At 56.8% G+C, this 21,204-nt stretch overlaps 1 protein-coding gene across 5 annotated transcripts in view; it reads left to right on the top strand.

Moving 5' to 3' along the window:
- Positions 1-21,204, top strand: part of CCM2 (CCM2 scaffold protein) — a 45,269-nt gene that overhangs the window by 18,261 nt on the left and 5,804 nt on the right. For 2 of the 5 annotated variants that reach the window (XM_077849952.1, XM_077849954.1), the window contains exons 2-4: positions 10,849-11,022; positions 19,518-19,601; positions 20,064-20,247. In XM_077849952.1, coding sequence (XP_077706078.1) covers positions 10,849-11,022; positions 19,518-19,601; positions 20,064-20,247 — 442 coding nt within the window. Of the gene's footprint in view, positions 1-5,177; positions 5,314-10,848; positions 11,023-12,621; positions 12,857-19,517; positions 19,602-20,063; positions 20,248-21,204 lie in introns of those variants that run through there. The other 3 variants (XM_077849955.1, XM_077849953.1, XM_077849956.1) reach the window with 3 other exon arrangements.

A 21,204-nucleotide genomic window follows, 5' to 3' on the forward strand; every position in this document is an offset into this window, starting at 1 on the left:
GGCTCTTCCGATGGAGCTGAGGACATGCGTGGGAGAGGCTGACGCGGGGCCTGCAGGTGAGACACTGCCTGCTCATGGGAAGTTTGTGCTGAGCCTGCTTTATTTGGGGAGTTGGGCGCCGGGTTTGTGTGCCAGTGTTGTGAGCCATAGAGGCCTTAGACCCCTGGTTGGAACTGGCATCCACCTTCCTCTTCCCACCTGCTCTCCTTTCCTTCTTTTTCTTTTAATCTTGTTTGTTTTGTCAGTTGATTTTCTTTAAAAAAACAAACTCCTTAGGGTCAGGTTATGTTTGGCACCTGTTCCCGAGTAGAATATTTCTTTTTTATTTCTTAATTTTTATTGGAGTCAATTACACATAGTCTTTGTGACTTTGATTACGTTTTACTTTATTTTATTTTACACCCGTACTGGGGCTCAAACTCAACCCTGAGCTCATGAGTCACATGCTCCACAGATGCAGCCAGCCCCCCAGTGGAGGATATTTCTTTTTCTTTTTTTTTTTTTTTTTTTGAGATTATTTATTTATTTATTCATGAGCGACAGAGAGAGAGAGAGGCAGAGATGCAGGCACAGGGAGAAGCAGGCCCCATGCAGGGAGCCCGACGCAGGACTCGATCCCAGGTCTCTAGGATCACGCCCTGGGCCAAAGGCGGTGCTAAACCGCTGAGCCACCCGGGCTACCCAGATATTTCTTTTTGACATCTTAATTTTAAGTGTACTCAAGGGGGTGGGAAGCAACCTTCCCTCCTGGGTGCAGCATCTGTAGCTGGAAGGGGGTGCCAGTCTTCCTGGGTCACCCTGCCCCCATGCAGACTGGAGCTGTGGACCCCAGAGCTGAGGATCCCTGAGGAGGGGGCTGCGGAGGGGGCTGAGCTTGACCCCTGCTTCCCACCCCCTGGTACCACATGGACCACGAGCAGCTCCCGGGGTGGGGGCTGCTGGCCACCCAAGCCATCAGGAACCAGGATCATGTGTAAGAACCAGAAGACACAAGGTGACATGAAAGAAGATCCTATTGGATTCATTTCAAATTAGTATTCTCAGTTTGAATTCATGATGTCTCCTTTTATTTATTTTTTTATTTTAAATTAATATTATTTATTTATTCATATCAGAGACACAGGCAGAGGGAGAAGCAGGCTCCCTGCGGGGAGCCTGATGCGGGACTCGATCCCACAACCCCAGGATCACTCCCTGAGCCAAAGACAGATGCTCCACCACTGAGCCACCCAGTGCCCCACAATGTCTCTATTTAAAAGCACACCTTGGTATCCCTGGGTGGCCCAGCGGTTTGGCGCCTGCCTTTGGCCCAGGGCGCGATCCTGGAGACCCGGGGTCAAATCCCACGTCGGGCTCCCAGTGCATGGAGCCTGCTTCTCCCTCTGCCTATGTCTCTGCCTCTCTCTCTCTCTCTCTCTGTGTGACTATCATAAATAAATAAAAATTAAAAAAAATTTAAAACATACCTTTCTTTGGTGCACACACACCTGGAAGCATGACAGCCCGTTCGTGATGAGCACACCTGGTGCCTCAGGTTGGTCTCTGCTCTGTACCCAACGCGTGATCCAGCTGAGCAGGAAAATGTCCTTTCTGCTGCAGGGTCTCTCCTTCTGGGGAGATGTCCGTCTTGTTCTGTCTGGTGTTCAGACCCAGGTGTTCTGCTATCACACGGGGGTAGTGTGTCTGTGTCTTGACCAACTTTGGGTCTGTAGAGCTTTTTTTTTCCCCGTATTTATTTATTTTAAGTAATGTCTGCATCCAACATGGGGCTCGAGCTCACAACCCTGAGATCAAGAGTTGTATGCTCCACCGGCTGAACCAGCCAGGCACCTCGATTTTCTAGAGTTTTAATACTTTTCTTTTTTCTTTGAAAGGAACCAAGCTTTTTTGTTTTTTTAATTGGAGTTCAATTTGCCAACATTTAGCATAACACCCAGTGCTCATCCCACCAAGTGCCCCCCTCAGTGCCCATCACCCAGTCACCCCCACCCCCTGCCCACCTCCCTTTCCACTACCCCTTGTTCATTTACCAGAGTTAGGGGTCGCTTGTGGTTTGTCACCCTCACTGATATTTTCATTCATTTTCTCTCCTTTCCCCTTTATTCCCTTTCACTAATTTTTTTTATTATTTTATTATTTTTTTATTTTTATTTTTTTAATTTTTTTTTCAATTTTTATTTATTTATGATAGTCACAAATACAGAGAGAGAGAGAGAGAGAGAGAGAGGCAGAGACATAGGCAGAGGGAGAAGCAGGCTCCATGCACCGGGAGCCCGACGTGGGATTCAATCCCGGGTCTCCAGGATCGCGCCCTGGGCCAAAGGCAGGCGCCAAACCGCTGCGCCACGCAGGGATCCCTAATTTTTTTTTTTTTTAATTTATGATAGTCACACAGAGAAAGAGGCAGAGACACAGGCAGAGGGAGAAGCAGGCTCCATGCACTGGGAGCCCGACGTGGGACTCAATCCCGGGTCTCCAGGATCACGCCCTGGGCCAAAGGCAGGCGCCAAACCACTGCGCCACCCAGGGATCCCCCCTTTCACTAATTTTTATATTCCCCAAATGAATGAGACCATATAATGTTTGTCCTTCTCCGATTGACTTCTTTCACTCAGCATAATACCCTCCAGGTCCACCCACCTCGAAGCAAATGGTGGGTATTTGTCGTTTTTAATGGCTGAGTAATATCCCATTGCATACATAGACCACAGCTTCTTTATCCATTCATCTTTCTTTCTTTCTTTTTTTTTTTTTTTCCATTCATCTTTCGATGGACACCGAAGGTACCAAGCTTTCATCATCAAGATAGAACTTCTAGGGTCTTCAGCACATAACTTATGTAATGGACTCTTCCTTTCTGTTTTCTTTTGGCGCCTCCTCTGTTTTGTTTCTTTAAAGATTTTATTTATTTGAGAGAGAGAGCAAGCAGGAGAGAAAACGGGCAGGGGTGGGACAGAGGGAGAGGGAGAAGCAGACTCCCCACTGAGCAGGGAACCCGACCTGGGACTCGACCCCAGGACCCCAGGATCATGCCCTGAGCCCAGGGCAGAAGCTCAACCACTGAGCCCCCCACGTGCCCCCTCTCTTCTATTTTGACTTGGACCCATTCCTGTATTGGCTCAGTGTGTGACTCACCCTGTGACTTAGGTCGTCGTGTCCCTGGAGTCCACATCTTTTTCTCCTCTGGACACTTTTTCTTTTGCTGGTAGTACATCCTCTAGTATGTTTTTCAAACAGTTTTCGGGTATAAACATGCCAAGGCACTTTAAGTATGGACATAACATTATTTTCCTGAACTTGGATAGTTTGGCTTCATATAAACTGGTAGGTTCAAAATTATTCCAAAGCTTTATGGGGGTGCTGCTCTGATCTCGTTCCAGGACAGGAGGCCTTTATGTCTGCTCTCGGACCCTGTAGGAGGCTGAGTCGGCATGTCTGGGGTCCGTCTGTCCAGTCGGCCTTGGTACGAAGCCATTTCCGCCCATAGAGCACGTCTTTCACCGCTGTCTCCAGAATGAAGGTCACCAAGAGATTTTGTGGGTCTGGCTTCTGTGGCCTGTGGCGTGTGTTCCAGGACAGGGCGAGCAAAGTTTTCATGTGAAAGAGCAAGGTAGCAACTGTTGGGTCTGCTGGCCCAGGGCTGGAATCTGGGACATTGGGAGGTGCTCTGGAAGCAGAGAGGAAGCACATTTCCATGACATTTTCCCAGGTGGAGGGCATGACCTGACAACCAGTAAGTTTGTGACATGGCCCTGCCGGGAATGGGGTGGGGGGTTGTTGCAGGGGCTGGCGCGGTGTGTGGGGTTGGGTTAGCGCTGTAGGCATCCTGGCCAGAACATCTGTCTGTAGGAGGTCTTGGCAGTGGGCTGCGTCCCAGGCCCGGTGTGGTTTCAGCCACACCGTGTCAGCATCGGCCTTCTCCTGGCACCCGCATCTCCATGCTCACACCTGTCATTCCGCAGGGCCCTTGCTCGCCGTGTGTCACCCTTGTGTTTGGGGCTCAGTCCTCCCCAAACACCTGCAGGTGGCCCATGTGCGTCCCTGTGTGTGGTCTGCGGCATTTACCTGTGTGCTTACTGGCCTTGCTCTTGCTCGCCCAGCAGGCCACCGTAGCATCTGTGGATGCAGGCTGCCCAACTGGTGGGCACCGCTCTGCACCTGCCGTCAGCAGCCACTGGAGACCAGGGCCTTCCAGTCTTGCTGTGCAGGGGTGGCTTCGGGAAAGGACACGTCCTCATCCGGGCCGCCCGCCGCCCTGAGTCCCTTGGGAGGTAAAAGGACGGCAGTCCAGTGGACACTGGGTTTTTCGGAGCGCATCCGGTTCAGTGCCACCTTCCCATCCTGTGGCGCTTTCTCCGTCTGCGGTGTGTGTGCTCGTCACCGGGGCACGGAGTGATCGTCTCGGAGCCCTCGGCCATCTCAGAGTTTTGAAGTGCTGAACTGCAGGGCAGTTTAAGTGGAACCGCATGAAATGGCCATGTTCATGGGCAAAAGCTGTTGAAAGCCAGCACTTCGGTGTGGTTCATCATTATAACTTGTGTTGTGATCGTCAAGTCTGTTGATGTGTGTGAGCACACTCAGTCACCCTGATCAACAAGATGCTTACTCAGTGGCCTTTCTTGTGGGCAGGCTGTTCTGGAATGTTCTGTGTCAGGCCTCCCTACCAGCACCCCAGCTTCTGCTTTTCTAGGTGAGAGGGTTGACCCTGAAGAAGTTGAAGGGAACTTGCTTGGAAATGTGCTCTTCCGTGTCACGTGGGGACACAAACTTAGGGGTCCCAAGGGAGGCACAGGCTCTCGCAGGCTGGGGACTCAGAAGGTGGGCCAAGCTGTGCACCTGGGGCAGAGGGGACCTCACGCATGGGGGGCGCCCCCCAAGTGGTCAGACAGGAGCCCCGTGGGTCATTCTTTGCAGAACGGTTGGAATTCCAGAATGATGACCTTCTGTAGCCCCGTAGCAGTGGTTGGACACGCGGGGAGCCGCCGTGGGCACCTACTGCCCGCAGCGCGCGCTGCTCTAGCCGTCTTGTTCAGGGCTCGCGGCCGTTTGGATTTTGGCAGCAGTTGGAGGGCACCGCCCGCCTCTTACCCTCCTTAACAAACTAAATAGCTTCAGTGGGGTTTGTAGGAGGAAGCTGTGGTTTCTGGTCTTCCTGTTCATTCACATGTTTTTTTCAGAGGGAGGGCTAACATCTGACCATATTTTTCAACAAGATCAGCAGTGAACAGAGGAGAATGCACAGTAATTATCAGCACAGGGGGAGGAACCAGACTCCTCCTCAGACTTTCCAGCGGGTGCCCCATGGACAACGAGGTAGGTGCGAGCCCAGTAGGGACGGAGCCACCAGGACGAGCGTGTGGGCCCAATCGGTGCCCTGGGAAGAGGGGAGGAGGGTTCCTGCTGGCTTCCGGGCTGGAGGAGCACTGGTGGGCAGCAGTTGCTGGGCCCACGAGGAGGGTCGCCCTGCCTTAGCCCAATAGGTAGGAGGCTCAGGGTCCCATCTGCGGGTGAAGAGCGGGTCTCAGGGGGATTTGTGGCTGGTTGGGACCTAGGATCTGAGTGGGAACAGGATTTAGGGAAAGGACGAAGAAACATGCCCTCTGTGCTGTGGCCAGGTCCCCACGGGAGGCGCCTGCACGGTTGGGTGCTGCTGAGCAAGCCATCGAGGCCCAGAGGATGGCGCTGAGGGCGCGGACCTGCACCTCCCTGGGTCTCTAGGCACCTCAAGCATGTCCCTCTTCTGTTGCTGGGCCCCTCGTACCAAAGATGTTTGTAGAGAGTGAATGTGCCGACCTGGGTAGCCCAAACACTGGGAGTTAGTTGGCACTAACAAGAGCACTTGGGGGCGAGCCTGGGGGGCACCTGGTAGGCTCAGAGGAGTGCACGACCCTTGGGGTCGTGAGTTCAAGCCCCACGTTGGGCGTAACAGTGACTAAAAAATACAATCTTTAAAAAAACAAAAAAAAGGTAGGCAGGGTTGCAGTGCGGTGGGAACCGACACACTCTTTGTGGTGAGGTTCCCAGGAGGGGGTTTGACGCACAGCTGCATGCGCCCGCTGACCTGCCTGGCTGCACGGGACCATGGCCTCGGGTTCGTGCCAGAGTGGGCCCGCCAGCTGTCTGCCTGCCTCCCGCTCAGAGCCTCCCCGAGGCCAGCCTGTAGCCCCACGTGGTCCTGTCGCCAGCTGGGCCCAGGGAGGCACCAAGGCTCCTGCGCATTGCAGTCCCGGGCTGGGCGCCTGCGACGCCCTCGCTAGACATCTGCTGAATGCTGGACTCAGGGATGCCCACGGCCCTGCACTGGGAAGCTGTCTGGGGGCAGGTTTGTGTTGAGAACTAAAGGATCAGATAAGATACATCCTTGAGAACCTGTGAACCTGCACCGAGGCGTCCTGGGTGCTTGGGGCGTCCCCTCCCCTGCTGGCCCCTGGGGACTCTGTGCACAACACTCTGAGCCTCCTCCCGCCATGCACTTGCAGCCAGCTGGCGTGTGTCACCTCCTGGTCAGCTCTGGTCCCTGAGCGGAGACCACTGCCACACATGTGCTGGTGCTGGCTTCACAGGGATGCATTGCTTATCCTAAGTCAGATGCTCTGGTGGTGAAGTCAGCCTCTGAGGGTTTGTGTAGGAGACACCCCAGGTGATCTGTGAGCCTGCTTCAGCCCAGCCGTCACGGCCGGCCTGGCACCTGGGTGCTCCTCCAGGAAACAATCGCGGCCAGACCGAGTGTGTGTTTAAGGGCAACCTCTTGGTCCCCAACTTCAAAAGCGGTTTCAAGCAGAAGATGGAAAATACTAGAAGAACATGGTAAGGATTGAGGGCTGGTTCTCAAGCCAGTCCAGAAAGTTCCCCCGCATTCCTGGAAGTGGCCGGTGTTCTGTGTGCTGCAGAAGCCCCGCCTCCCTGCCTGCCTGTACCCTGGACCCGCAGGGCCCCATCTCGTCACAGAAGACTTGGGCACCAGTGGGCCCCTGGCCACTCCCAGTTCCGGGCTCTATCCTTGGAGGGAAATCGTGCTCAGCATCTCGGGTTCCCTTCGGGGGGCTGCGTTAGTCCTCGGTCTTCCGCGGTCAGGGATTACGAGATCATTTTGGCGATGATGATGGACATCAGTGCTCAGTAGAAATTCCTGTCGGGTGAAGAATGAGCGCTGGCACCCCGATGACTGCTTTTAAAACTCACCGTCTCGATCAGGAGAATATTCCTGCAAGTTAAAGGATCTACGATGGTTTTTGAGAGACCTGCTTCCATGTGACAGGATGTTCCATCGCCTCTCTGTGTGTTAACTAGAACTTCGCCTTACGTTTTCGTGTTCGGAAGCCGCCTCCGTCCCCAGACCCGGGGTCCCTCTGGGTTGCTGTGTTTCTGGAGGGGCGGCGGGGCCCAGCTGCCTGCGGCACTTGTGTGGGGCAGCCGGCCGTCCTGTGCTGATGCAGGGGCAGATGGCAGTGGGAGGGGCAGGTGTGACATGACCTGTTTCTTTACCTGGTGGCTTCAGCATGCCTCTCTCCAGGAAAGCCCACGTGCCACTTTGCTGCTGGAGACATGAGAGGGCATGTGGTGCCCGGGCACTTGGAGCTCAGCGGCCAGGCTGGAAGCTGTGTGCTCCTGGGTGCCCCCACAGGGTCGTCGTGCTAGGCCAGTGGGTTGTGTGGGGGCCCTGCAGGGTGGGTCCCTTGTTGCTGGGGTGGCATCCCCAAGGCAGAGCGGTTGGCACTAAAACACACCCTTTGGGTCATCAGGCCAGCGTTTCCGTCATGAACTTAGTGCCTGTTCAAAGAAGCATCGGCTTCTTTCCCAGCCTGATGACCCTTTTGCAGTAGGAGTGGTCTCACTCCCCCACGGGGCCTTCCCCACGCTTGGCCTTATGGGGACCGAATGCTCACTGAGCAGTGCTTACTCCTCCCTGGGGGCTGGGGTCCCATGCGGGGTCCCAAGGCGTGGAGGCAGAGGAGGCCTCTGGAGTGGGCTGTCCGGGTTTCCTTGGGCCGTGGGGACCAGACGGGGGCCGAGGACCTACCTGCAGAGGGTCTGTCTTCAGGGTGGGCTGTATGGCTGAGGCCCCGGGGTCTCTCCCAACCCGGACCCCTTGGGCGTGAAGATTGATTTCCTGAGCTGTGTCTCAGCCTCCAAATAACAGCGTGAGTTGCATGCAATTTGTGGACCTGGTGACACAACATGGGCTTCATGGCGAGAGGCTGACCTTGGCCAACCTCTCTTCTGAGTTCACTTCCCATTGGTCTCGGGAGAGAGGGTTAATGAGGTGGGAACATGTGTGAGCACTTGCGTGTGCCACTGCATTCAGACTCCCCCTTGGCCTGCACCCTGGATGGTCACCATCCAGGGGGTGAGCTTTGTGGGGTCACCAAGTAGAAATGGTATAGGGACAGATGTCTGCGCCCGTGTGGGTTGTACAGTTCCGGAGAGTCGAGGTTTGCATGAGCCTGCCTCAGTTTCCCTGTAGCCCTGGGGCAGTGTGCGCCTATCACAGGAACCTAGAGGTGCTCTGTGTGCAGAAGCCAGGGGTTGGGAGGGGCCCTGCCTACTGGGGTGCAGGCAGAGAGGCAGCCCCAGTTCCGCATGGCCTTGCCTGCTTGGGGTAGGGCGTAAAGCGTGGTGCTCACGTTACTAGATTTCTGGGGTAATTTTCTTTCTTTCTTTTTTTTTTTTAATATTTATTTATTCATGAGAGACAGGCAGAGACACAGGCAGAGGGAGAAGCAGGCTCCATGCAGGGAGCCCGCTGTGGGACTCCATCCTGGGACCCCAGGGTCACGCCCTGGGCTGAAGGCAGGCGCCCAACCACTGAGCCACCCAGGGATCCCCATCTGGGGTCATTTTCAACTTGAATTTACTGTAGGTGTTTGGCTGGTTGTAGGTGACCGTTTCCCACCATTCCCCACGTGAGCCGCCCACAGCATCTGCCTGTTTCCATGCCCCAGGCTTTCAGCGGAGCACCCCTGCTCTTGGCCATGCCCCTAAATTGTGTGGGGCTGAGAATCCCAGAGGCTGAGGACAATGGGGCCTGGACAGACCCCACGGGTGGGTGGGCTTCTCGGAGTTGCTCTGTCCTTCCGTAGACCATCCGTGTGCCTATGAGGGTCATGTTATGGTGACACTGGGCATCTTGTCTCAGCTGAAGTGTGCCAGCTGCAGGCAGGAGCTGCCCTCATCTTTACATAAAAAACCTGGTGAGATGGAAAATTGGAAATCTAATAGAGTGGAGAGGCAAGTAAATTGAAGCTCTGCATGGACATCATCCAGCTTTGGTGGTAGCCCTGTGGGTCTCACTCTGCATGGATGGATGTGGGGAGTAGGAACCAGGAGATGCTCCAGGGCGGGTGGGAGTGCTCCAGGATAGGGCTGCTCCAGGACGGGGAGGCGGGTGCTCCAGGACAGGAAGGGGGATGCTCCAGGACGGGGATGCTCCAGGATGGGGAGGGGGTGCTCCAGGATGGGAAGGGGGATCTTCCAGGATGGGGAGGGGGGTGCTCCAGGATGGGGAGGGCATGCTCCAGGACGGGGAGGGGGGTGCTCCAAGGTGGGGATGAGGGTGCTCCAGGACGGGAAGGGGGATCTTCCAGGACGGGGAGGAGGTGCTCCAAAGTGGGGATGGGGATGCTCTAGGATGGGGTTCTCCAGAATGGGGAATGTGTGCTCCAGGATGGGGAGGGGGTTGCTCCAGGACGGGGAGGGGGGTGCTCCAAGGTGGGGATGGGGGTGCTCCAGGATGGGTATGCTCCAGGATGGGGAGGGGGGTGCTCCAGGACAGGGAGGGCGTGCTCTAAGGTGGGGATGGGGTACTCCAAGGTGGAGATGGGGGTGCTCCAGGATGGGGGGGTGCTCCAGGATGGGGGTGTTCCAGGACAGGGAGGGGGTGATGCTGCAGAGTGTGCTGTGGGTGCAGGGTGTGCTGAGAGACACTGAGGCCTTGGCTGCCTTTGCGGGGGGTCAGTGCACCTGTTCACCTTCCACCCGTGAGGCTGACCTGCTGGTGAGGAGCTTTGTGGCTTCAGGGGTCACAGCATCGGTTTGCGCGGGATGCAGCTGAGCTTCCCCACGTGCAGGAGGAGCGAGCAACAGCTCGTGAGGTCCTTCGGTGCCAGAGGCCCCTAGCTTGTTTCTGTAAGTCTGGGTCTTGGCTGGGGTCGGGCACTCGGCCGTCTGGCAGGTGAGCGGCTGCCTCGGTCTGGGGGGCCTTCGTGTCCCTGTGTGGTGTTGGCTCCCTGCCCAGGCCACGTGTCGGTGTTTTAGTTTCTTTGGTTTGCATTCCTTTGGCCTGTGGGGAAGCAAGGAGCCTTGCCGTCCATGTGCAGGTGTGCAGTGACCATGGCAGGTGAGGGGCTCCTTTGGAGAGTCATGGGAAGGGACACCCGGCCCACCCTTGGGCCCCCCGGCTCTTGCTGTGTAGGTTTCCTGTGGTTGGAAGACGAGCCTCCAGCGGGCGGGCGGGGTCGCCTGGTGTGGCCAGCGAGGCCCTGGCAGCAGGAAGGGCATGTGCAGGCAGTCCACGGGCGTGGACGTGAGGCAGCGGGTGGGCTCTCGGCTCTGTTGAGGCCGTGGCACCTGCTCCGGGGTCCTGGAGCCAAGGGACCCGCCTCAGCCAGGGCCTTGGGTGGCGCCACGTTCCCGGCTTCTGGGAGGATTGTCCCCTTCCCACCACCTCCTGAGCCATGAGGCTACTCACCTGCAGAGCGCGCCCGGCCCTTCCCGGCGGTCTTGGGGTCCTCCTCCCCAGGCCTGTGTGGGGACCGTGGCGGTGGCGTGGCCATGTCTACTTGTGCGCTGTGGGGGCCACGCGAAGCCTTCGTGAATAACACCTCCAACCCTTGCCGTTTCTGCCTGCAGCCTGGAATTGTGTCGCCATTTAAACGAGTATTCCTAAAAGGTGAAAAGAGTAGAGATAAGAAAGCCCACGAGAAGGTGACAGAGCGGCGCCCTCTGCACACCGTGGCGCTGTCCCTGCCTGAGCGCGTGGAGCCCGACCGACTCCTGAGTGACTACATCGAGAAGGAGGTGAAGGTAAGTCCTGCATGGCCGAGCGCTCACCGCCTCTCCTCCCGCCCGCTGTCCCGCCTGTGCTGGCCTGTCCACGGGGCGGCCATGCCCATGCACCACGTTGCTGTCTGCTGGCCTATTTCTGGCTCTTTCTGCAGGAGCAGCCACCTCCTTTCTCTCGAGGGTGGGCGTGTTTGTGTTCGCGTGTGGGGTCACGGCTGAGGACGCAGGCCTGCCGCACCCTGGCCCATCCTGTGCGCGGGCAGCTGCGGATAAGTGTGCCCCCCCCCCAACTCGCTGGAGTGACAGTGAACCAGGGACAGGGACTGTGGCCTCGGGGTCAGTGTGGTGGTGACGGGTCCAACAGGAGCGTGGCACCTGCGCTTGGAGAGGGCTGGGGAAGGTGGGGCTGCAGGGCTCGCGGAGGCTGCACAGGTCCAGCCTTGACTCCCAGGCTGGGAGGGGTGCGGGGCCGCTTGTGTCCTTGGAGGGGTTTCTGCTTTCATCTAGTCCTCAGGTGATGGGGGACGTGGGTGGCGTCCCCAGCAGAGACAGGACTGGGGAGGCCCGGGTGTGGGGATGGTGGGCAGGGAGGAGGGTCGGGGTGGCCCCGAGTGAAGACAAGGATGTGGAGCCCTCTCCCTCCCGAGCCTCCAGGACCCGGCACGCGGGCCGGTCCCATATGGGGTCCCCAGGGTGCTTTCACAGGGCATCCGGGGCTACTGGCCAGTGGTGCTGCCCACGCACATGGCCTCTGTCGGGGGCAGTGTGGATTCACATGTGCTCAGGGTGGTAGACCCCATGACAAACACAGGAGGCAAGTGGGAATGTGGCCACCCTGCAGGAAGGTGGGGAGAGGTAAGAGCATATTCTGGGAACTCTGATGTAACAGGGTCCACTTTTCAATAAGTTGTGTAGACGGGAGCTTTTGCAATAATAGCTGTGGCGATGAGTATCTTAGAACATTCACTAGGGGCTTGAACGCCAATCAGGAGAGGTCCCCAGAAAGGATGACCAGAGTTGAGGAGAGAGGGAATTAGTGGGCAAAGGAACGAGAGCAAAAGAGGTTTGTAGGATCGACCCAGGGGTCCGGCAGGGGTGGAAGAGGGGAGGCGGCCTCCAGACGGTGACGCAGGACCTGTCGCAGTCGACCACTGCGACCTCGCAGGACCTAGGAGTCCCGGCACAGTGACTGGTGATGCACGGGAGGACGTGCTGCCTCACTGCATGGATCCCCCCAGAGGTGGAGACGCGGGTCCAGAGCCAAAGGATTCCGGGCGTGGTGACAGAGGGCAGGCCCCGCAAGACTCAGGACTGGGCCTACGTGCCTCTGGGAGACAGGACGAGGGGCTTTCTGTGTTTGGGGGTGTCAGAGCCGTGTGTGAGGACGGGGTGGGTGTGGGGATGGGGGTCCCTGTGAAACCCAGAGAAATAAAGGAGATTTCTGCTTCCAGAGAGTGGGGTGCACATGCCTCTCCCTGGGCCTCTTTGCACGATGAAGGTCCTGGATGTTGTACATGCAGCAGCCATAAGAGAGGTCTGCAAAGTGGACAGAAGCAGAGCAGCAGGGACCTGGGGCCCCAGGTGAGGCCCCCAGCTTCCCTCTCTCCCCGTGTATCCCAGGCTTGGAGTTGAGGACGCCAGCAGCCCAGAAACAGGAACTGGTGCAGACAGACCCCAGTGAAGGCCGCCTATCTGCCTGACAGACCAGCCAAGGCTGAGCCGGGGCCTGCGCCCACCCTGGAGGAGGCCCCCGATGAGCACAGGAGGGACTGGGGTGTCCTCGGCGGCTGCAGGGGGACCAAAGCACGCTTTCCAGCACATGCACCTTCGGAGAGGCCAAGACACTGTTCAAGAGGTTTGTGGCCGAAATGTCATTCATTGGGCAAAAGAGAAACTTGGAGATTGAAGAAGCTGAGTGAGTGCACACAGCAGGGTAAAGCCCGAGGTCTTGGGAACAGTGAGCAGAGCACTTTATCCAAGGGGAGAATGAGGTGACAGCTGCCCCGGGCCGTGAGGGGCAGGAGTGGCGGCCAGACCTCCTTTGGGTGCTGGGCCCTGGGGTCGGGTGGAGGAGAAAGTGGAGGACTGCACGCGGGCCAACATACCCACCAGCTCCTTGGGAGCGCTCCCTGCCGTGTCCGTCCTGTGGGTTTGAATCATTCTGTAACCGCTGAGGACACTGTGGCTTGTGTGGAGTGTCCTGTCGGAGGGTTTCAGCCTGCATGCTCCTGCTGGAGGAGTCCCCCTCGTGTTCGAGGAATGGGCACCAGCGCTGTGTCCTCTCCCGGAAAGAGAAGGTGCGGGGTTACCCTGTGAAGGGACGTGAGCCTGGCGCAGGATTCCAAGAGGGAACCCATCCCGTCAACAGGCGAAGGCATAACTCTCATGGGATCCTATCAACTGATGCAGAAAAAGCATCCAACACCACTCATGATGAAAAAAACTCAGAAAAACAGGATGTGTACATGAGCAACAATATTCGTTCAAGGTGGGCAACAGACTTAAAAACAAAACACCATTTACTTATGGTTACTTAAGAAACGGGAAGACCAGGATACAAATGGAGCCAAACTCATGCGGGGTTTGCTGAGAGCGCCCAGTAGGGATGCAGGGAAGCACTGGTCTGCGTGTCCCGCCTTGTTGGTGGGTGGTGGACCGAGCCCGTCGGTGTGTCACGTAGCCCTGGACCCGTGTGCAGCTTAACATCGTTCTTCCCAAAATCCCGGTGAGGTCTTTGTAGATGTGAAGATTTCTCTGAAGTGCGTGTGGAAATTCAGCGGAATCGCTGAGACAGCCTGGGAAGAGGAGGAGCCAGGCCTCTGCTCTTGTGACGTATCAGCAGAGGGACCCACACGGTCGGCGGGCGGGTCGAGAGCCCGAAACACACCCACACGGACGTGCCCAGTGCGATTTTGACGAAGCACAAACACAGTGTACGGGGGACGGATAGTCATCTCGGACGGTGCCGGGGCTGCTGGACACCCACGGAGGAACCGTGAGCCTCACCCCACGCCCCACCCGTATGTGCATTCAGGACATGCTGGGCTTGGCCGAGATGCCGTGGGCAGGACAGGGTACCCCGTCCGTTGTCACCAGGAAAGAGCCTTGCCCTCCCCGAGGCTGGCCTGCCACCCCGAGCCAGTTGGCCTGTCGTAGACAGTGCCGTAGCGGGGCCAGAGTCTGCCCGTGCGACAGTCTGCCGTGCGCTGGCGTGTTCTTGGCCAGGTGAGTGCAGCCCGGCCTCTGCCTTCCATCAGCTGTGCATATGGTGCGTCTGTGCCAGGCTCCTGTGGCTCTTAGGGTAGGACCGGGACCCTGCTTCTGTCCCTCTTGGAGGGGGATGGGAACGGCTCCTGGTGGCTTTGGAGAGGAACGTGTTTGTGCCGTGAGCTCACCTGTTCTCACAAAGAGCCCATCTGGCTCCCTTGTGCCGGCCCCGGCCCTGGCCCCGGCCCGCCGGTTCTGCAGAGCCGGGCCGCCCACGGGTGGAGCCTGCCATCCCGGCGCCACGTCCATCTTGGAGGGCAGCACACGCCTCTGCTTTTGCCACAGGTGGTGACACTCTCTTTGGAACCGTAGCCAGGGGCAGCAGCGGAATGAATTTCAGGGGCTGCCACGTGGCCTCCTGGACCTCGGTAGCCCCTGCATTCTGGAGGCTAAGTACACCCCCTCCTTACAAGGGGGGCATGGGTCTGGAGGCCAAGGATGCACTGTGTGCACGTGGGTCTGGCCCCTGCATCCCTGTCCCTGCACGACCTCGTGGACCATCTGGGGCCCGGGGTGCTGACATCGTCTCCAGACCTGGGAGGGAATTCCCGTTCCTCAGGGTACGGTGGCTCAAGAGAGAGGCTAATCCCTTTGGGACAACTGGGCATCTCCGCAGCACACCTCCCTGGGCCCCGCGGGTGCCTTCTCCTGGGGCTTCACCCCTCATTCGGCCACCTTTCTAGGTCTGGAACCCGTGTCAGGGAGCTGAGCCTTTGTGCCCAAGCTGTGCCCTCAGTGTCGCTCCCATCTGTGTACATTAGGCGGTGCCCCAGGCTCATGCTGTGGGAGCCGGCAACGTGGCCCCTGTAGGCCGCACCCCACTGCCGCTCCGTGGCCATGCCTGCTACTCCCGCGGCTTGGCACTTCTGCCCAGCACTGCTCCTCCTCTTGTCCCCTTGCTCTGCGGCGCCCGGTTCTGTGAGCCTCTCCTGCCATCAGCTGCGCCTCTCAGAGCTGCTCATTCTCCAGAGTGGGGTGTCCTCCCGGCCCTCCCGAGGAGCATGGGGAGCAGAGCGTGAGGTTCCCTGTCTGACGCGGGAACCCATCCAGTGGGCCCCCCTGTGAGCCTCACCCGCAGTTCACCATGGCCGCTGTGCGACCTCTGCTGTGTTCCATGCGGGCCTCGCTCTTGTCAAGGTGCTGGCAGCTGGACATCTGTGTGTGTGGGGGTCCCCGCAGACCCCCTGCCCCATCTGTGTTCCGTCCTCAGTCATGGCCTCATACCTGCTACAGGCGGATGGGGTGGACCCCGAGAAGAGTGAGCAGTGTCCACACAGGATGTGTGTGTGCACGTGTGTGTAGGAGGTGTCGGCTGTCTTCCAGCAAGTAGGAAAAGGCCACTTTTGCAGGCCTGGGGCATTGATAAACTGGGTACCCACCCTTGTGTCTCCGTCCTTGTGTGGAAGTCCTCCTGCCTTTCCATCAGACCCCACTCTGCTGCACGGGTCTTGCCGAGTGAGGCTGGGGTGGCTGGATGTTGTCTGGACGCCACCTTAGGGTCGGTATAAACACAGCCTTCTGTTGTGTCCCGTCAGCAGTGATTTTTGGAAGCACTTTCTGTGTTTGGAGCTAGAGCATGAGCTCGGCAGCATGCCTCTGCGCTGGCTGTGGTACCTAATGGTGGCCGGAGCGGGGCAGGGTGAGTGGTGCCCAAGACAGCCTGGCCATATCGTCTTCCACCTCGGTGAGGCGGGGCCCTTCAGCAGATGTCACTGCTAGTCACACGTCCCCTCAGGCTCTCTCATGCTTCATCGCATTCACCCCTCTATAGCCGTGCCTTTGATGTGCTGGGATTAGTGGTCGGCCCCAAGCCCTGTACCCTTTCCCCTTGGTGGGTGTGGGCCAGCTGCTGCTGGCCTGCTAGGGCATGGGGGTAATTGGGGTTGGCCAGAGGACCTTGCAGGACGACGAGCCCAGTGCAGTAAGTGCTGTCCAGGAGCACACCCTGTCCCATCCAGAGCTGCAACAAGGACGAAAGCTGCAATCTTCTTTTATTGAAAATATTGTTTTACCAAGAAATATGTTATAGTGAAGGAAATCTCCAATGGTGGCTCCCCTTCCTATGAAGAAAGTGGAATCCTCCCCAGAGACTGGTCGCTGAGCAGAGGCATGGTGGCGCTGAGAGAAGGGGAGGGGATGGTGACATCATCCCCCCAGGCCATACAGTGGGGCCTGTCCCCACGCAGTCCTGCACACACAGCACCTGGGCACCATCATTTCAGCAAAGTGCTGAACCGGCAGCGATGGTTCACAGATGTGATCGTGTTCCTCAGGATTCAAAAAGTTGTTAGCAAATGAAGTTTTTTTTTTTTGAAGATTTTTATTTATTTATTCATGAGAGACACAGGCAGAGGGAGAAGCAGTCTCCATGCAGGGAACCCGATGTGGGACTCGATCCCAGGACTCCAGGATCACGCCCTGGGCCCAAGGCAGACACTCCAACCGCTGAGCCACTCAGGCGCCCTTAATCTGTAGTTTTTCTGTTATTCTAGTATCTTTGATTTTGACACTAGGGTCATGCCACCTCATAGGATGGGTTAGAGTGTTTTCTCTGTTTTTACTTTCTGGAAGAGATTATAGAGAATTGGTATCATTTCTTCCTTTAGTATGTGTTAAAATTCACCAGTGAACCTGACTGGACTTGGTGCTTTCTGTTTTGGAAGGTTGTTAATTATTGATTCAATTCCATTAATAGAACATATGCCTATTCAGATTAAGCAATTCATTTTGTATGAATTTTGACAGTTGTGTCTTTCAGGGAATTCCATTGTGACTTGAGAACATACTGTGCATGGTTTCTTATCTTTTAAATTTGTTAAGGTGTGTTTTACGGCCCAGTGTGTGCTGTTTCTTGGTGAATGTTCATGTGAGCTTAAGAAGAAAGCATATCCTGGGCAGCCCCAGTGGCGCAGCGGTTTAGTGCCGCCTTCAGCCCAGGGCGTGATCCTGGAGACCCTGGATCGAGTCCCACGTCAGGCTCCCTGCATGGAGCCTGCTTCTCCCTCTGCCTGTGTCTCTGCCTCTCTCTCTCTCTCTCTCTCTGCATCTCTATGAATAAATAAATAAAATCTTAAAAAAAAGAAAAAAAGAAGAAAGCATATCCTGCAGCTGTGTATAGATATCAATTATATAGTAGCTTACGTATGTCAGTTATGACCTGTTGATTGAGGGTGTTGAGTTTACCTGTGTCCTCACTGATTTTCTACCTGCAGGATCTGTCCATTTCTGATAGGGGTGTTGAAGTCTCCAGGTGTAATTGTGGCTTCATTTCTTTCTCCTTGCAGTTTTGCCCATTTTTGCCTTGAGTATTTTGATGCTCTGTTGTTATGTACATATGTGTTAAAGACTGTTACATCTTCTTAGAGAAGTATTTTTGTTATATAAGGCCCCTCTTTAAAGTGGGTTTCCAAATGCCTGGGTGGCTCAGCGGTTGAGGTCTGCCTTTAGCTCAGGGTGTGATCCACAGTTCCTGGATTGAGTCCTGCATTGGGTTCCCCACAGGAAGCCTACTCCTCTCTCTGCCTGTGTCTCTGCCTCGCTCTCTGTGAGTCTCATGAATAAATTAATAAAATCTTAAAAAAAAAAAAAAAGACTTGCAAATTCTGCAAGAACCTCTAAAAAAATAAAGAGGGTTTCCTGGGGCTCCTGGGTGGCTCCGTTGGTAGATCGTGCAGCTCAGTCTCAGGGCATGAGTTGGAGCCCCATGTGGAGTGTAGAGATTACCTAAATAAATAAAACTTGAAAAAACATTTAAAAAAATTTTAATAAGCTCTGTGCCCAACAAGGGGCTTGAACTCACCCACCAAGATCAAGACTGAGTGCATGCGCTCTTGCTGTCACTCAAATAAAATAAATAAATCTTAAAATCCCTCAAATTTTGTTTGTCAGAGAAAGTTTTTATTTCTCCTTTGCTTGAAGGACTGAGCCGAGAGTGAGGCAGGCCGCTCGCTGCTTGAGCTGCAGGCCCCCAGCCCCCAGGCCCCTGGCCCCCAGCCCCCAGCCCCCAGCCCCCCAGCCCCTAGGCCCCCAGGCCCCAGCTCCCAGGCCCCCAGCCCCTGGGCCCCAGGCCCTGAGCCCCAGCCCCTAGGCCCCCAGCCCCCAGCCCCCAGCCCCCAGGCCCAGCCCAAGGCAGGGAGAGCAGCTCCTGCACAGCTGAGGAGCTCCTGTTCTTATGCCGCCTTCCTCAGGCTCTTTCCCCGTCGCTCTCCCGTTTGGGAGGCTCCCACTGGCCCATCTCGAGGCCGCCCCAGCACATCCATCCGCGGCCCCTGTGATCGTGGCTCAGGGTGGCTGCAATTTCCATGTGTCGCTGGCGTCACCCAGGAAGCCCGTGCTGCAGCCCTTCCTCGTGAGGGTGGTGCTGCTGTCCCGGGCCGCGGCCAGCTTGGTGCTCGCGCCTGTCCGCACTTCCCAGGGCTGTGATCCGTCTGTCTGTTGGTGTGTCTGTCCTGCGGGCAGCTGATGCCCCTGGACGGTGGGGCTGCACGCACTTCTCCCTCGGCCTCCCCTGGCTGGAGTCGGGGTGCCCGACCCTGGGACAGCAGCGCTCCTTGGGGCCGGGCCACTGCCGTATGGATCTCGGTCCTGCTGGTCTGTTGGTCTGTCATGTGGTGCAGCAGGTAGCAGGGGAGCAGCTCCCGGGCCGACAGACTTCGAGGTCTGAGCACACATCCTGGGGAGCGCGGCCTCTGCTCGAGCCCGGCCTGCAGGCCTGGTGGCCGAAGGCGGGGGCCAGGCCGTGCTTCCTGTGTCTGTGACTACATGGGTTCGTCTCCCTTTCTCTTTATTTTATTTTATTTTATTTTATTTTATTTTATTTTATTTTATTTTATTTTTTAAAGATTTATTTCTTTATTTATTTATGATAGACATAGAGAGAGAGAGAGAGGCAGAGACACAGGAGGAGGGAGAAGCAGGCTCCATGCCGGGAGCCCGACGCGGGACTCGATCCCGGGACTCCAGGATTGTGCCCTGGGCCAAAGGCAGGAGCCAAACCGTTGAGCCACCCAGGGATCCCCCTTTTCTCTATTTTTTTAAAGATTTTATTTATCTATTCAGGAGAGAAACACAGGGAGAGAGAGAGACAGAGACAGGAGAAGCAGGGTCCATGCAAGGAGCCCGATACGGGACTCAACCCCGGGACCCCGGGACCACACCCTAAGCCAACGGCAGATGCCCAACTGCTGAGCCACTGAGGTGTCCTCGTCTTCCCTTTCTTACCGCAGCTTTCTCTCCTCGCTTTCTTACAGTACTTAGGTCAGCTGACGTCCATCCCAGGATACCTGAATCCCTCCAGTAGGACTGAAATCCTGCATTTCATAGACAATGCAAAGGTAACCCCACCCTTCTGTCCCTGACCTCTGACCCCTGGCCTGTACCACCTCCTGACCCCCACCTCTGACCCTTAGTCTGCTCTAGCCCCTGACCCTGACCTCTGACCCTGACACCAGCTCCTGGTCCTCTGATCCTGGGCCTTTCACGGCTGGGGGAGGGTGACCCTGTCCCATCACGGTATGGGTGTGCTTGGCTCCTGGGCCATAGAGACCAATCCTGTCTGAACGTGAACTTTGTGCTCCAGATTTTGCTCCTTGTGGTTTGGGCTCTTTTCAGAATTTACATTTTCAAGATGCATAAACCACATACCATAGGTCTGAATAAGAGCTGCTCCAGAGGCAGCAGAGCTTCCAGAGCCAGCGTGGCCATCCTGTAGGGACAGTGCTGGCCTGTGCTTGATGGGGGGGTCCCCAGGGGCTGTGGCTGGGCCGGCATTCTTGATGCACCATGCTCCCTTCCAGAGAGCCCACCAGCTCCCTGGACACCTGACCCAGGAGCACGATGCCGTGATCAGCCTGTCTGCCTATAACGTCAAGCTGGCCTGGCGAGACGGGGAGGACACCATCCTCAGGGTTCCCATCCATGACATCGCCGCTGTGTCCTATGTGCGGGACGACGCCTCACACCTGGTGGTCCTGAAGACAGGTACGGATCTGGGAGGCAGGGCCGAGGGGTCCTCGACAGGAGCAGCTTGTGTCTTTGTCTGCACGAGTGAGTCTGGGAATTTAATGGAGCTCTGGAGACAGTTTGTCCAGTGTGGGGTCAGCTGCTGCTGCCTGCTGTGTCCAAGAAGGGCCCTCCTACCTGAGGTCAGCCTCAGTCAGAGGACATCAGTGACCCAGGGGGTCATAAGCAGTGGGTGCTGTGCCGGGCCCTCCTGCTTGGGCCCTGCCCTTGGCCACAGGCTTCTAAGAGCTGGGTACAAAGACGGAAGCAAGCCATCGCGTTGCTCCTGGTCTGCGAGACGTTCTGAGTCAAGAGGAACCTTTTTTTTTTTTTTTAAAGATTTATTTATTTATTCATGAAAGACACAGAGGCAGAGACAGAGGCAGAGACACAGGCAGAGGGAGGAGCAGGCTCCATGCAGGGAGCCCGATGTGGGACTCGATCCTGGATCCTGAGATCCCAGAATCACAACCTGAACCAAAGACAGGTGCCCAACCGCTGAGCCACCCAGGCGTCCCTCAGGAGGAACCTTAAACCAGGCACTGGCCCCCAGCCCCCTGCACCTGGTCCACTCCTCCCCTCGTGTTGGGAGCCCAGGGTTGTCTGCCGGGGTCTCTGGGTGTGCGGCCCACCGCGTGCCACGGCCTTTGCCTGCCACTGAGTCGCTGAGGCACAAGGAAAGACAGCACGGCTCTGCTTGGGCTGCGCCCCTGAGGTGGGGTTCTGTGGTTGGCGCTGCAGTTTCTATGCTGTTCTGGGCTCGTGTGGGGCTTCTGGGGCTGGATTCATTGGCCATGGGCCTGTGGCAGGGGGATTGAAGGAACACACCACAGGCAGTGCAGAGGGAAGTTGCCTTTCCGCCTGAGCTCGGCAGGTCTTGGGGGATCTGAGGGCCCTGGCGAGCCTCCTTGCACGACCCCGTGCTTTTTTTTTTTT

Source organism: Canis aureus, chromosome 15, assembly GCF_053574225.1.
Source record: "Canis aureus isolate CA01 chromosome 15, VMU_Caureus_v.1.0, whole genome shotgun sequence".
In the NCBI taxonomy this organism is placed as follows: domain Eukaryota; kingdom Metazoa; phylum Chordata; class Mammalia; order Carnivora; family Canidae; genus Canis; species Canis aureus.